The sequence below is a fragment of the Ursus arctos genome, unplaced genomic scaffold, assembly GCF_023065955.2.
Source record: "Ursus arctos isolate Adak ecotype North America unplaced genomic scaffold, UrsArc2.0 scaffold_21, whole genome shotgun sequence".
Taxonomy (NCBI): Eukaryota; Metazoa; Chordata; class Mammalia; order Carnivora; family Ursidae; genus Ursus; species Ursus arctos.
The window spans coordinates 30,557,336-30,572,653 of record NW_026622886.1 but is presented as its reverse complement, the minus strand read 5'-3'; the positions used below and the strand labels follow the sequence as shown (position 1 = coordinate 30,572,653).

The 15,318-nt window shown below is 35.3% G+C and overlaps 1 protein-coding gene across 1 annotated transcript in view; it reads left to right on the top strand.

Moving 5' to 3' along the window:
• Positions 1-15,318, top strand: part of PTPRQ (protein tyrosine phosphatase receptor type Q) — a 257,068-nt gene that overhangs the window by 198,046 nt on the left and 43,704 nt on the right. The window contains exons 49-52 of the mRNA XM_057316413.1: positions 2,856-3,014; positions 3,614-3,836; positions 5,482-5,555; positions 14,742-14,841. Coding sequence (XP_057172396.1) covers positions 2,856-3,014; positions 3,614-3,836; positions 5,482-5,555; positions 14,742-14,841 — 556 coding nt within the window. The remainder of the gene's footprint in view (positions 1-2,855; positions 3,015-3,613; positions 3,837-5,481; positions 5,556-14,741; positions 14,842-15,318) is intronic.

Here is a 15,318-nt window from a genome sequence, read left to right as displayed (position 1 = left end):
AAGCATACATTAAGTAATAAAGCCTCCTTATTAAAGCTATACTTAAAATGCCTAAATAATAATGCAAATTACCATCTTAGAGAATGCCCACCTGCTATTTATCGTATATATCTTTCCCTCTAAATTTAAAGTTTTCTGGGACAAATTTTATAGTCTGTTATTATGTATTGTAATTTTGTTGAAAATTCATTGTTAAATTACCCATGGCTAGACTTTTACTAGTTTTAATTAAATTCCTTGACTGATCTTTATCTTGAAAGTAAAATTCTTTTTGGCTAATCAGATAGTGTTTACTGAACTACCATATATTCAACTTTATGATTCTGACTGTAAAGTAGATCTATCAATTCATTATTCTGACAGGTATTCTTTATAGGAAATAGAAGTAAAATTGAAGGCTGCCTTCCTCACACAAAACAATCCATGAAAACTAAAAAAGATTGTTAGTAAGAATTTAAGACTAGTCGGTCATTTGGGATACTTTCTCTACCCGACTGAAACCATAAATGCAATTGTGCCATCTCTCTAAAAATGTATAATAAAACCTGCAGAGGCATTAAAAAACTGAAGCGTATGGACCTTTAGTAGAACACTCCTCTTTCTGAAGCAAAAAGTAACTTTTCTTAGTCTTTGGTAAGCACAGCAGAACAGAGTGATTAAATGTGCCAGCTCTAGCCTAAGTCTAGGGTCAAACTGCTGAGATTGAATCCTGGATTGGCCACTCGATATCTGCTTGACTTTAGGCAAGTGTCTTAACCTCTATAAGCTTGTAAAATGCAGATAATGCTAGTTCCTACCTCACAGACTGTTGTGAAGATTTAAAAAGAAAAAACCCTTAGGACAGTGCCTGGAAACTAGTACAATTAAGAATAAGAAATATTCACTGTAAGATGAAGCTGATAAGTTTTATCTTTTCATCAATGGTAGTTCATATAATTGTAATATTATTTAAAAGCATTAAGATTTGCTTTTAATTCCAAACGACTTGGAATGTGCAAATGGATAAGCTCTTCAAAAACATCAGCTGTTTTACTAAACTACTTCATAAAGAAGAGCTTATGTCATACCATCTTAATTTCTTTTTGTTATTCAGTGACAGGGAAGTATGCAGGTAACGATGGATGCATTATATTAATTCTTTAACAAAACTTCCTATGTCTATTGCTTTGATCATCCCCAGGTAGAGATGATTTGTTCTGACTTTCCACTCCTTAGATAGGACAGATAGACTCACGATCAGTTGTCTAGAAGGAATATGTGAGTACTGGTGCTAGTGGTGAGGTGCCAGAGAAATATTTTTCTCCATTAATATGCATTGTTTTTGGTGACATGGAGTGACATTGAATTAATAGTAGTCTTATTAAATTTGAATTTGACACATAATATACAGTTGGGCAATCATGTGCAATGCCAGATTCCTCTAACTGAAACCTTTTCTTAGGGACTCCTCAGTGGCCTGGCTGAGAGTTTCTCAGAACTCCTGAAATCTGAGGCTGTTCCTGCTGAATCCTTCCTTCCTTCTTCTCTCACACAGGTCTTGGACCTGTGATCTGTGGTTGAAAGGCTCTCACAACCTACTCCTGTTCCTGTTCCTTGACCCTTCATGGATATTTCCTCCAATAAACATCCTACACATCTAATATTATTCTAGCCTTTACATCTCAGAGGAGTGAGCTAAAGGATCAAGCCAAAAAGATTTGATTCAAATCTTGATATTTCCCTTTTACAGCTATGTGACATCAGGCCATTTCTTCATCTATAAAATGGAAATGGTATTGCCAACTTTATGGCATTATTGAGAGGCTTTTTAAGAAATTTAATAAATATGGAAATTGAAGTTTGATTAAGCAACTTGCTGTGCTCGAGCAGCAGGCACACATTTGGCTATGAGATGAAATGAAACAAGCAGAACTCCTACAAATATTGATTTTGGAGATATTTGTATGCATTAGTGGTAAAATGTGAATTATCATGGCACTTACAGAAATTATTCTGGTAATATCTATTAAATTTAAAAATATTTTTATCTTTTGTTCCAGAAATTTTGTTCTTGGAAATCTACTCCATAGAAATAAAAGGATCAGTAAATAAGGCTAAATATATAAGGCTGGTTATTGCAGCAAATGTTCAAAACCGGAATGAAAAGTGAATTCCCATTACTAGCTGAATGACTAAATAAATATGATGTTGTCACACCGTGATATATAACATAGTCACTAAGAACAATGAGTTAGTCCCATACCTGGTGACTTGGAAAGACTTATCTAAGTCATATTTAAGTGAAAAAAAGCATATGTGGAGTGATAATAATATATAATATAGCCCTATTTAAAAAAATCAAACAGTGAGAATAATCCGTTATGTATGACTTTATGTATTTTACATGGTTATGTGAACATGGAGAAAAATATGGGAGGATATCATCCATATGTTTGGCATGGATAAACTGTGGGAGGGATGCTGGTATGACTAGAATAGAAATTGATGAATCAGCTAAAGGAAGTAAAAGAAGAAAAAACGCACTAAAATATCCATATTATTTAATGCACTTATAAAAATTATATGGTGTGGGAGCAAATATAATTTGAAATTTTTTTAATATGTGAAGAAGAGTCATATGCCTAAAAATCACACCTGAGTCCCATTATCTCAAGTAAGTATGAAATACATAATTAAAGCATCAGGAGATAATAATTGCTAACCATCTCTTGTATTCAAACAAAACTCTGTTTCATTTGTTATTTGTTTGTCATCATTTTATCTATAAATCACCTGCATGAAATGAGAATTTAACATTTTTTCTTCTCTTCAGAAACAAAAAATCAATTGCAGTGATATTTCTTCTTTGTTTAAAGCTCCAGCACGACCAAACACCAAACCAACCCCTATTTACGATGCTACAGGAAAACTGCTTGTGACTTCAACAACAATTACAATCAGAATGCCAATATGTTACTACAATGATGATCACGGACCAATCAAAAATGTGCAAGTGCTTGTAACAGAAGCAGGAGGTATCATCAACTGTCAACCTATCTCGTTAAATTATAGAGTATGAATTGCTGAATGCTAAAGAAATTTCAGTTCAAAATTAGTAATATAAGGTTGATTATCTATTATCTTTTGTTCCAGATATTCTGTTCTTGGAAATCTATTCCATAGAAATAAAAGGATCAGTAATAGAGTGTTAATATTATCATTAATTATACTAATCATTAATTTATACCTAATATACTTGACCAAAATTAAAAAAGGCGTAGTCAAAATATGTGATTTATTTATTCCATATACTGATTGGATTGATTGATTTTGGCAAGATGGAGTCTTGATAGCCTTTTTAGAGGTATGAACTGGAGAGTTACTTTTGACTGAGAGATGTTCTTTCTGTCTCTGAGAAGTCATCCTCCACAACAAAGCCTAAAGATTCATGTGTGATAGGAAAAGATAGGGTTCCCTGTTTATCCGGGTAGATCAGCTGAATCATCCCTGGTGGCTCATAGAGTGAAAGATGTTGCATCCAGATTTTCCTCATGTAATTATAGAAATGCTCTTCAGAAATGTGAAAATACCTTCATATATTACTTGTAATTTTATCCTTTTTTTATGAAAATAGCTCAGCATGATGGAAATGTAACAAAGTGGTATGATGCATATTTTAATAAACCAAGGCCATATTTTACAAATGAAGGCTTTCCTAACCCCCCATGTACGGAAGGAAAGACAAAGTTCAGTGGCAATGAAGAAATCTACATCATTGGTGCTGATAATGCATGCGTGATTCCTGGAAATGAAGACAGAATTTGCAATGGACCTCTGAAACCAAAAAAGCAATACTTGTAAGTAGTGTTGACACTAATGCATTGTGGTAGCAAGCAAGTCAACAACTTTTATTCATCCATCTACCCATCCATTCATCTTTCCAATAAGCACTAGGCATCCATAATGTATCATGACCTGATACATGGTGAAGATCAACAAGACATTGTCCTTACATTCCTTAAATGTACAGTTCTGTAGGGAAAGTAGGCAAGCTTAAAAGTAATTATAATTTGATATTATAAGTAACATAAGGACGATATGAAAAACATGTAATTGGAGAACATGGGTAGGAGAATTGCATTCTTTCTGTAAAGGATATTGTGACTCACATGTAATATTTTGTGCTTTTCACTCATTATTTTGCAACACATGCTAATGTATGGGTTTATAGAAACACTATCCTAGTCTTTTATTTGATGACAGCTTCAGTTTACCAGAGTCATAGCAATAATTTTCTCCTCTTTGTATTATCAAACTTCTCAGTTAGTGACTGAAATATTTATAATTCACTTTAATACTTGTCATTTTGTAGATCATGATAACCTAATGTATTAAATACCACTGCTGATGTTCTGGCTTTATTAAATGCTTTGCTAAATTAATCGTTTAACTCCTGTTAAATTGATTGTGTTATTTTTGTCATAACTATAATTTTTTAATCTTTAATTATTTAATTTCCAAAATGTAATTTTTACTCAATTTGAAAAATGCAGCTAATTTCATGTTTGCCTGCTAGTTAAAGCATTATTAAATTCTCCATAAACATCCTCAGCCAAGTTAACATTAGAAAAATAGAGAAGTCAGGCGTTTGAAAAAATAGAATGCTCTGTTACCTATTAATAAGTATAGTTACTTTGGTTATTAAGTTATTACCTAAAATTTAGTCATCATACGTAGGTACTTATGAAAATAATATGCCACAAAATTTAATATCTATTCAAATATTATTAATTTTGCATATTTTTCCAACACAGTCTCTTCATATAATCAATAAAATCGTAAGAATTTGAGAAGAGTAGAGATTAAATTATAAACTGAAACTTATTAATGTAAGTTGGTTTTGTACTTTAAAATGCTTAGATGTCTATAATTTTTAAATAAGGTAAATTTCAGTTATCTCTGAAGACGTTAGAATCACCCATTCTGTAACCATTTTCTATTTTTTATGTCATAAAAACACAGAAAGAGAAAATATTTCTGTGCACACCCAGAATTAAGAAGCATTTTTCTTAATTTGTCAACATGTGAACAAAATAAGTTCTGTATGACCATTCTAAATCTAGGTCACTGGCATTTTCAAAGGTAGTTGAGGTATAACAGTTATACTTTATAAAGTATTTTTGTATAACACACTTTCACACAGACATGAAATAATTTCATCCAAATAAATCTATGAGGGATGTAATCTGCTTCATCTGTTTAACCTGCTGACTGCTCATGAGTCTGGCCAGACTTTTAATTACTCTCTTATGTGCAGGATAATTATTCGTCTCACATAAAAATAGGATATATTCTGATGGCAAGGATTTCCAAGTGTACATCTCATAAATACATTTCCTCTCAAATAAAAATGTGTATTTTTCATTGCTATTTGTTAAATTATTCATAGAAAAAAGTCATACAGCATGCCAATTGTTGATTTCTATTTTTTTTATTTCATAGATTTAAATTTAGAGCCACAAATATTATGGGACAATTTACTGATTCTGATTATTCTGATCCTGTTAAGACTTTAGGTAAGATATATTCTGTAATTTAATTTCATTGATAATCTCAACATGCTAATCACAGTTGTAACTTTCATTAGTAAATATATTAATCCATGACTGAATGTTCTCAAGTATAAGTTCATTTCAGGGTTAATTAGCCTGACAAAGGAAAAAATAGTATTTGCAATATTCTTTTAAGTGATGGATGTTCCATCTATTCAAATCAGGACATAGATTTCATTGTGGTATTAGTTCTATGCTGATGTGTACTAACATTATACTAAGCACATATTTACTTGGCTGTTTCATATATAATCTTATATGTAAGCCATTGTGGTTGTCACAACAATGGGGCCAAGCTACTGGCGTCTAGTGGGCAGAGGCCAGGGAGGCCGCTGAACATCCTGTATTGCATAGGACAGTCTTTTCAGCAAAAAAAATTCTTTAGTGCATGATGTCAATAGTGCTGAGATTGAGAGAAGCTGTTAGGTGTTATTAGCTCCATTTTATAGATGAGGAAACCAAGGCCCAGATCAAGTTATTAAGTGGCTCAAGCAGTATTCTAGCACAGATTCCATAATCATTCCAGTGCACATACAGGGTTTCGACCTGGATTCAAAACTTGACTTTGCCACTTAAGAAAATAATTTCTATAAACCTAATTTTCCTATTTAGAAAATGGTGATGATAGTGTTCACCTTGAAAGATTTAAGTAAAATAGCATATGTAAAGATATTAATATTTTATACTTAGTGAAATTTCAAATACGTAATCACTTCTTTTTGGATAGATTATAATCAAATATTTTAGAAATATGCTTTTTTAGGAGAAGTTATTTCCCTAGTATTTCTCTGCATACGTTGCAGCTTCCAGTCTTCTCTGGATCAAGCTCTGAGAATGTGGACCTTTGTGTGCTGTTCAGATTCACAGTGTAATGTGAGCTGCAACAGATTTCAGGGAGAGTTGTGGCCGGGAGAAGATAGATTTTTCCATTATTTTCAGTTAGAAATTCTCCTCTGGTTGTGGCAGATTAATTGTCTAAAAAGTCAGCTTTTGTAACCTCTACTTAGTTAAGGAAATTTTCAATCTTGAAGAAATAAAGGGGCTCCTGGTTTGCTACATGGATGTTTATAGAAGAATAACATGAATTTCTTTGGCTCTATTGTCGTATTCCACAAAATCAATGGTTTAATTAATTAATTTTACCCAGTAATTCAATCATTTTACAATTGGCTGATTAGATTTGTGGTTTTGAAATGGTGTGGAGTATTTCTTCATTTGATAGGGGAGTTGATCACACCCTGATTCCACCACACCGAAGTAAATGTCTTGATGGCACCAGCATCCTTTGCTTTAGGTTACAGCATTCACAACTATTGCCACAGCAAATTGGTGATCCTGGTGTGTTTACTGAGGGAAGATAAGAGACAGAGACAAAGTGGGTAGCTCATGCATCTTAGGGAGATGACATTTTGTAGGAGCAGTGCTGAAGATGTTGCCTTGCTGTGTAGTTTTCTTGTGTGCTATGTCTCCCGTGTGCTTGCTGGTTTCAGGCAGTTTATTGATGTGAGGGTACATTCAGTCAGTTCTCTGAGAAATGAAGTTACAACATCCAGGGTAATAGGAATGAAAAAAGGGGAAAGACAAACATCATAAACCATGATGTACAGGGATGTGATTCCTCACATTCTGCCAGATGGCTTCCCTCTGGCTTCCCTCTTCCCTCAACTAGTACTTTAGCTGCAGGTGGTCTCAAGGTGCTCCTCAGTGATGCTCTTCTTTTTCTTCCTTCCTCTCACAGCCAATTGAGTGGAATAAATTAATTCTAGAAGGTAGCAGAAATACACTATCAGTTCTCTGGTTCCTTCTTAGAAATCATGACTATCCCTACCCCTGTGATCCAGGTACTGATGTTTGTGTGCCCTGGTAACAGCAGGAGTCTAAAGGTGATTCAAGATGTGGAACAAAGGGCAGAACATAGGATCTGGTCAAGGTTAGGGAAGGAAGCACCAGTGAAATGTAGACTCGATGCATAAGGTAGAAAGCCATTGGGCTGGTAAGGGGTAGTTAGAAGGAAGGGTCCTGTACATCTATGATCTAATTTTTCAGAGTTCATATATTATTTGTAGACCAGTGACATAAAGGCAGCCTTCCAGGCTCCTCCTTAGAGTTTCTTCCATGGACTCTCTTCCGATAAATAATGGCTTTGTATCAGGCTTCTGCCCTATATTCTTACTCTGGATTGACCACATGGAGTTCTACTATCAAGCTAGTCATTTATAGTTAGTAAAACCATGACAGGCAGGAGTGGAGAAAATGATTAGGAGTGCCACCCTGAGTTGTGGTGAAATGAGATGTGCAGCTTTGGAGTATGGAGTGTACCATTGGAGCAGAATTCCTCAATGTCTGGAAACTTAGCCCCGTCATCTGACTGGTTAATGGATTTACTACCATCAGTTCCTGTCCTCACATTTTACGTGGCTATTGGATCTTATGGTTCTGTGGATATCAGATTCAGCTTGGTGGGTCAGATACCAAAAAGTACCCTCCAAAAATGACCTTTGTCCATGATTTGACATTAATAAAAGGCTATGGAGTCATAAGAGTTTTTTTTGGGGGGGGGAAACATTGCCAAGGAAGATACAGTAGAGGATCTCAAAAAGGAAATAAACTTGACTATTTCTACATTGGTCAGTGGCAAGAATGGTTTCATGGCTATGAGAATGGGAGCAAGCAAATAGTAAAATCCATTGATATTATACCCTGGTATCATCAGAAGATTACAGTGGATGCTGGAGTCCTTGTTTATCTCAAATATGTCATATATTAGGAGGGATGATACCATTTGCAACAGGCTAGAGGCTCCCAACATTCCTAACAAGTCTCCTGAGAAATTGTGTGTGTGTGTGTGTGTGTGTGTGTGTGTGTGTGTGTGTGTGTGTGTGATCTCAGACTTCAGTGAAAGAAGTGAAGATCCCATCTAGGTCATCAAACCACCCGTGGATATAATTCCTTTCCTGGTATTTAGCATAGCACAGGCAGTAAGCTCCAAGCTAAGCTGCCTGTCAGTAGAATCTTCAGGATTTAAGAGCCTTTGTAAGGCTGTCTTTTTAAGTTAGTATAGAGTGTACACTTCTAAAACAGACCATTTTGATAGTGGTTGTGCCTCTTACAGATACTATTATTTGGAAGTTAAAATTAGGGGCAAAAGAATCACCTTAGACTGATCAACTAAAAAGTTTGAGTTTATGGAGAAGGGTTAACAAAAGTACAAGTGAGAAGGGGCCAGGCAGGGCTTTGCCGAAGAAGGATGAGTGTGTGGAAGAGGAGTTTGCACTTAGGGAAATCTTTATGGCCTGTAGGAATAAACAGGGGAAATGATACATGCCATTATTTTTATCCTAAAGAAATACCTACAACTTATTTTATTTTGTTTTCACTCAGAATGAACATTAGCATTTTTACTCACAAAACTCGTAAGAATTCTTCTTAAACTCTTTTTAAAAATCCTCTTTAGGCACATCAGTTTATGGAAACTGCTCGTAGGCAATGTTTTGATTACCAGGTTTAATTATAGAGGATTCCCGTGATTTGAAAACCAGACACTGCTTTCTGCACCTTACCGGGCTTCATTAAAGCTGAACAAGATGAAACCTTAAACCCCATGGCAAAGGCACTCCGTGATTGTTTTCTTTTGTCATAACACTTCTCATTTAATTACTGTGCTAACAATGAGAAGTTCCAATATGCTCACTTAGAAACAGAAATAGGGAATCGCTATGTATTTATTTTGCAGCAAAAGGACCCCTTGTCTCCAAGACACCAGACGAATGAGGAAAGTTTTATGATGTTAACGAGGCAGCGGTAATGTGGGGCTGAGCCTCATAAACTTTGCAGTCAGACAGGCATATTTCAGGCAGTATGGGCATATACTGAATTTGTGTGACCTTGGGATCATTACTTTAACAAATTAATTTCTGAAATCTTATTTCCAAAATGAAAATAATAATACCTACCTTGTAAGCTAACTAGAAGATTAAATCAGATGAATGAATGACAAATAAATATGAAATGTTTATTACTAAAGATAATTATGTGCCAAGGCTTTTATGAATATTTTTATATATAACCCCACATACTCTTCACAGCCCTATTAACATAATCCCCTATTTATATGTATCCTCAATTTATGGGTAAGAAATCTGAAGGTGGGTCTTTAAGCAGCTTGCCTGAGGTTACAGAGCTAGGACAGGGCAACACCAGCTTTTAGACCCAGGCAGCCTGACTCAAGTCAGTGCTGTGCTAGTAACCGCTGTACGCATTGCCTGGAAATCGCTGTGTCCGAGTCCTTGCTGTTGCACTGCTCTTGGTGATTTTTCTGCTCCCACAGACTTCCTCTCCTTGCTGTACCATTTTCTCTTTGCAACATTTTTAATTACTTTCAGCTCTTTTTTTATCTTTTCCTCTTAGCTTTTTGAGATTAACATTCACACGAGTATGCTTTACTTTTGCACATAAAGATACAAAAATTCTTTTTTTTAACAATGAATAAGTGTGATTTTTCTTTACACCCTGGAAACCACTGTTTATTGTCTACTTTTACTGTTTTGCCAAACTGATGCATGAAAATAATATGTCTAGGGTATTTTATTTTATTTATTTTTAAAGATTTTATTTATTTAGTTGACAGAAAGAGAACCCGAGTGGGGCGGGGAGTAGGGACAGAGGGAGAGGGGAAAGCAGGCTCACCACTGACCGGGAGCCCAGGGAGGAGCTCGATCCCAAAACCTCAGGATCATGACCTGAGCCAAAGGCAGACGCTTAACTAACTGAGCCACCCTGGTGCCCCTACGGTGTTTTAACTTAACATTTCTTCAGTTATGAAATTGAGTGACTTTTAATAAATTCTTTGTGCAGTACTTGAATATCTGGGATGAATAGTACTGTCCAAAAGAGAAGAAGAGATCCTTATACTTCAGTTCTATTATAACAACTTGTTTTCTTTTAAGATTAATAATATTAGAAGATCTTTCACATGACATACATCTATATCAAGAGCCAGATAATGTCCTATGAGCTTTATACTCATTTAATTCAGCTTCTTCTTAGAGTTATAAAACTGGCTTACATCAGATCTATCAACTGAGCTGAAATAATAATTTCAATCAAAAAACACTTATGAAAAATTAGTGCTTTATAATTATGTTTGCTTAATTACAGCGGTACATCTTATGATGCAAATAAAACATAATTTAATGTGACCTTTCTTAGGACTTTAAGTCTAGTCAGGAAATGACTTCTGCTTATTACAGAGAGGATCATGTTTATATTTTCAAGTGAAAGAATTCCATTTTCTATGGAACTATTTGGAGAAGTGACTTCCTTTCAGATGGTAATGCTCTGTGGGTATATGCATAGAAGTGAATCAGAATTTGTACTCGACAGTCATGGTACACTTTGTCCTTTCCTACCAGTACATTTGTAATTCATGTGCCCAAAAGGATTACATACTGTTTATTAATACATTGTATGTCATTTCCTCACTTCACTTGGCTAGTGCTTCGAAACGGTAATCTAATCTGAAACATTTTTTTGTGGTCTATGAAATCATTTTTCCCCCCACTGGGTTCTAAGGTCCAGTGATTCAATATTACCTGATAAAGAGGATTCTTTATTCATCTTCATGTGTTTCCTTTCCCATGCACATCCAATTAGAGTCTGCACGTGAAAATTCATAAGACAAGCCACTCACATATTAATATATAAAAAAGGGATATCTAAAATACTGTATGAGCTACATGCTGCTTTCCAGTTTCCTAACCTTAGCTGGAGATTCTAGATGACCACAAAACTCTGGCAACTGTTTTTAAGATTCAGTCTTCATTCGAATCTACCAGGCAAGAGAGCCACAGGAACCCTTTCCTGTTGTTAATGTTTTGTAAGCGCCAATCCAGGGAAAAGAGATAAAACACTAATTCTTGCATGTTGTACAGGTAGTTAACTTATTTTATTTTGTCACTTAACTTTAATACTTTTTACAGTAAATAATAACTCATATAACTTAAAAATGGTTACAATTATAATCATTGTTTCTAAGTAAATGGTAAATATCTTGCATTTCAATGCTTGATCTTCAACTTGAAAAATTTAGCATCTATTTCAAAACCAATGTTTATATTCATTAGTAAATTTAGCAAATATTTATGGAGGATTTATTGCATATCTGGTATTATTCTCAGAACTGGGAATACAGTTTTGAATAAAACAAAGACTCCTGTCCTCGGGGAGCTTTACATTCTGGACAGACAATGAACAATGAGGATCATAAATAAATTTATTGTAAGATATACTGAAGTGTGGTTAGAGCAAAGGAGAAAAGAAAAAGTAGAATGGAGTGCAGTTGATGTAGAAAGAGGAAGGCAGAAGTGAAGAAGTTGGAGCTCTCAATTTTAAATAAGATGATGTCTTAGTCTGCTTAGGCTAGCATAACAAAATACCACAGGCTGTGTAGCTCAAACAACAGAAATTTTGCTCACAGTTCTGGATGCTGGAAGTCTAAGAACCAAGTTCCAGTCAGTTTGTTACATGGTGAGGGCTTTCTCCCTGGCTGGCAGAAGGCCTCCTTCTTGCTGTGTTCTTATAGGGCCTTTCCTCAGTACGTGTGCACGGAGGGAGAGAGCCAGCCTTCTGGTGTCTCTGGTTGTAAGAACACTAAGTCTATTGGATTAGGGTCCAACCCATATGACCTCATTTAATGTTAGTGACTTCCTGACTCCAAATACAGTCACACTGAGAGGTTAGGGCTTCAACATATGAATTTTGGAGGGACACGTATAATTTGATCCATTCGGGCTTCATTGAGAAGGTGATATTTGACCAAACCCTTGAAGGTTATGAAGTGGCTACTCAGACAGATACACAAGGGAAATACCTTTCCAAGCACAGGAAGATGGTACAAACGCCCCATGACCTGGTATGTTCCAAGAACAACAAGGAGGCCAGTCTGGCTCCAGTGGAGTGAGAAAGGTGGATATTGAAGGGGAAGTCAGAGAAATAACAGAGAGAGAGTTAATGAGGGACGAGGTCACAGAGGCCATTGGAAGGATTTTGGCTTTTTTTTGTGAGAGATGAGGATTTTAAGTAGAAAGGTAATATTTTAAAAAGATTACTCTTCCTGCTATATTGAAAATAGATGGGAAGAGGACAAGGGTGAATACAAGACGACTTGTTAGGTATCTATACAATAATTCATGTAAAGCAGGGTGGTGGCCTGGCTCGGGATCCTGGCAGCAGAGGGGATGAAAAATGAATGCAGCATACACAAAGTTTTGACTAGTATAATGAACCCCCAAATACTAACTAAATGTAATAATTTTTAACATTTTGCTACATTTGTTTTATTTATGCATTTGTTCTTTTATTTCTGAAGTATTCTAAAGTGAATCACACAACATGTTATGTTCCACTATTTAGTATGTTTCTCTAATAGGAATATTTCTGTTGTCCCAGTTAAATAAAATTAATGATAAATCCTTAATATTATATAATACTCTATATTTTCAAATCATCTTCTGGTTTGTTTTCTTTATAGTATGTCTGAATCAGGACCCCAATAAGAGGTTCATACATTATTTTTTATTGTTGTGTCTCTTGATCTCTTTTCTTCTTCCTCTTTTTTCCCCTATGTCATAGATTCGTTAAGGCAACCACATGAGTTATTCTATAGGAGGTCCCATGTTCTGAATTTGATTGCTTTCTCTTGGTATGATTTAATTTTTTCCTCCTTCCTCTACTTTCTTATAAATTAGAAATAAGATCTAAAGGTTTGAATAGTCACAATTAACATTTTCAGCAAATGTATTTTACAGGTGTTGCTGCCTAAATTAAAATACCTCTCATCGGGAGGCATATAATATCTGGTTGTCACATTTCCATGATGTTAAAATTGATCAGTGAGTTTAGTTGTAGTGACAGCATGATCCTTCATGGGAAAGTTGTTTTTTCCCCCTTGTTATAACCAGCAAATAATCCGTAGGATGATAGTTTAGTGTCCTGTTAATATCCAATTCCCTATCAACCTACCTCCTAATCATTTATGATTGTTACCTAAATCACTTACTTTACTAGGAGTGAAAAACTAATTTCTAATTGTATTATTCCTTCCGTACTTATTAAGTGGAACTCTCCTCTAAAGAAGAGCTTTATTGCCTTATGTAAGACTATTTTTTTAATTCATGAAATATAGTTCGTATGAGAAAGCTAGGAAAAAATGCTTTTTCCTTTTAGTTACATATTTTTAAAAGAAGGAAATGGTAGTCTGGCTATAACCAGTGTTTACAAATTAAAAGTTTGTATATTTTTTCTCTTTCATTGAACAATATTAGAACTTCTGGATTTTTATATATTGAATCTATTTCCACAAAATCCAGTTTTTATTCATCATAAAATTTAAATTGTTCACTCTTTAACCAGTAGGAACTTCTGCAAGGTGATCTTTGGTTCTTTCCATACCATTAGTCTTTGATAGCTTCTTGGCTCTCTGGCCCCACTAGATATCCCAGATTGCTTTTGTTTTCTAAACACTTTGGAATTACTATCTCTCCAAGTTTCCCTAGTTTCTAAACACTTTGGAATTACTATCTCTCCAAGTTTCCCTAGTTTCTTTTAATGAAAAGTGTATGTATCTTGAAGATGGAGGCTACAAGATTTCCTAGGAGATTGTGGATGTGTTCTATGAGAGAAAGAGAGTCAAGTCTGCTGCAGAGTTTTTGTACTGAGCAACGAGATCAATGAATTTGCCATCAACTAAGAGGTAGAAAGATGCAGTTGAAAGGAAGGAATTATAGGAGTTCAATTTGGATATTGACTTTGAAATTTTAATTACATTTCTAAATAAAGATATATGGTAGGCAAGTGGATACTCACGTCTGAAGTTCAATAGATAGCAATTAAGTAGTCATCATCCTATAGACGGAAATTAAAACCACAAGACTGCGTGGGCTCACTAAGGTGGTGAGTTTAGATAGGAAAAAAGAAGAGGTCCAAGGCCTGAGCCCCACATTTAGAAGATCTAGGAGAAGAAGGGGAGCAAACATATATGTACACTTTATTAGCATTCTTGAGAAACATTCCAAGAAACTATTTTTCTGTGTTTTGAGACCCAAATAGTATTTCATCATAATAATCAATAATAATGTTCTACTTCCTCTTCAGGTGAAGGACTTTCTGAAAGAACTGTGGAAATTATTCTTTCAGTCACTTTGTGTATCCTTTCAGTCATTCTTCTTGGGACAGCTATTTTTGCATTTGCAAGGTAACATTTATTTGTCCTCACTTTCCTAAGATGCTTTATGGACATTATTCAGTCATTGTCCAATCAGGAGACAGAAGCCACAATAGTTCCTTGAATGGGGAATATTTAATTTAAAAAAGTGCTGACTAGTAGAAATAGTTAACTACTCCAAGGGGTAAAAGAACTCTCGAGGGTCCAGAAGTAGCAAATACAACAAAACAGCTGCTCTCCTCTCTCAAGGCTGAGGAAGAATGGACAATAAAGGACAATGGACAATAAAGGAACTAAGAACTAAAAGTCTCACCCCAAAGTTTGACATGGAATGTCTACCACAGGCACATGCAGCCTGTCACCTGTCAGCGGGCAAAGAGGGAAGGGGCTGGAGCTGTTCTGTAGAAGCTAACCACCATTAATGGAGGATAAGCAGGCTGGAATTAGAAACAGCCCATCTTGCTGAATAGTGTGTGTGTTCGTTTGTGTGGGGGGGGGGGGGGTGCT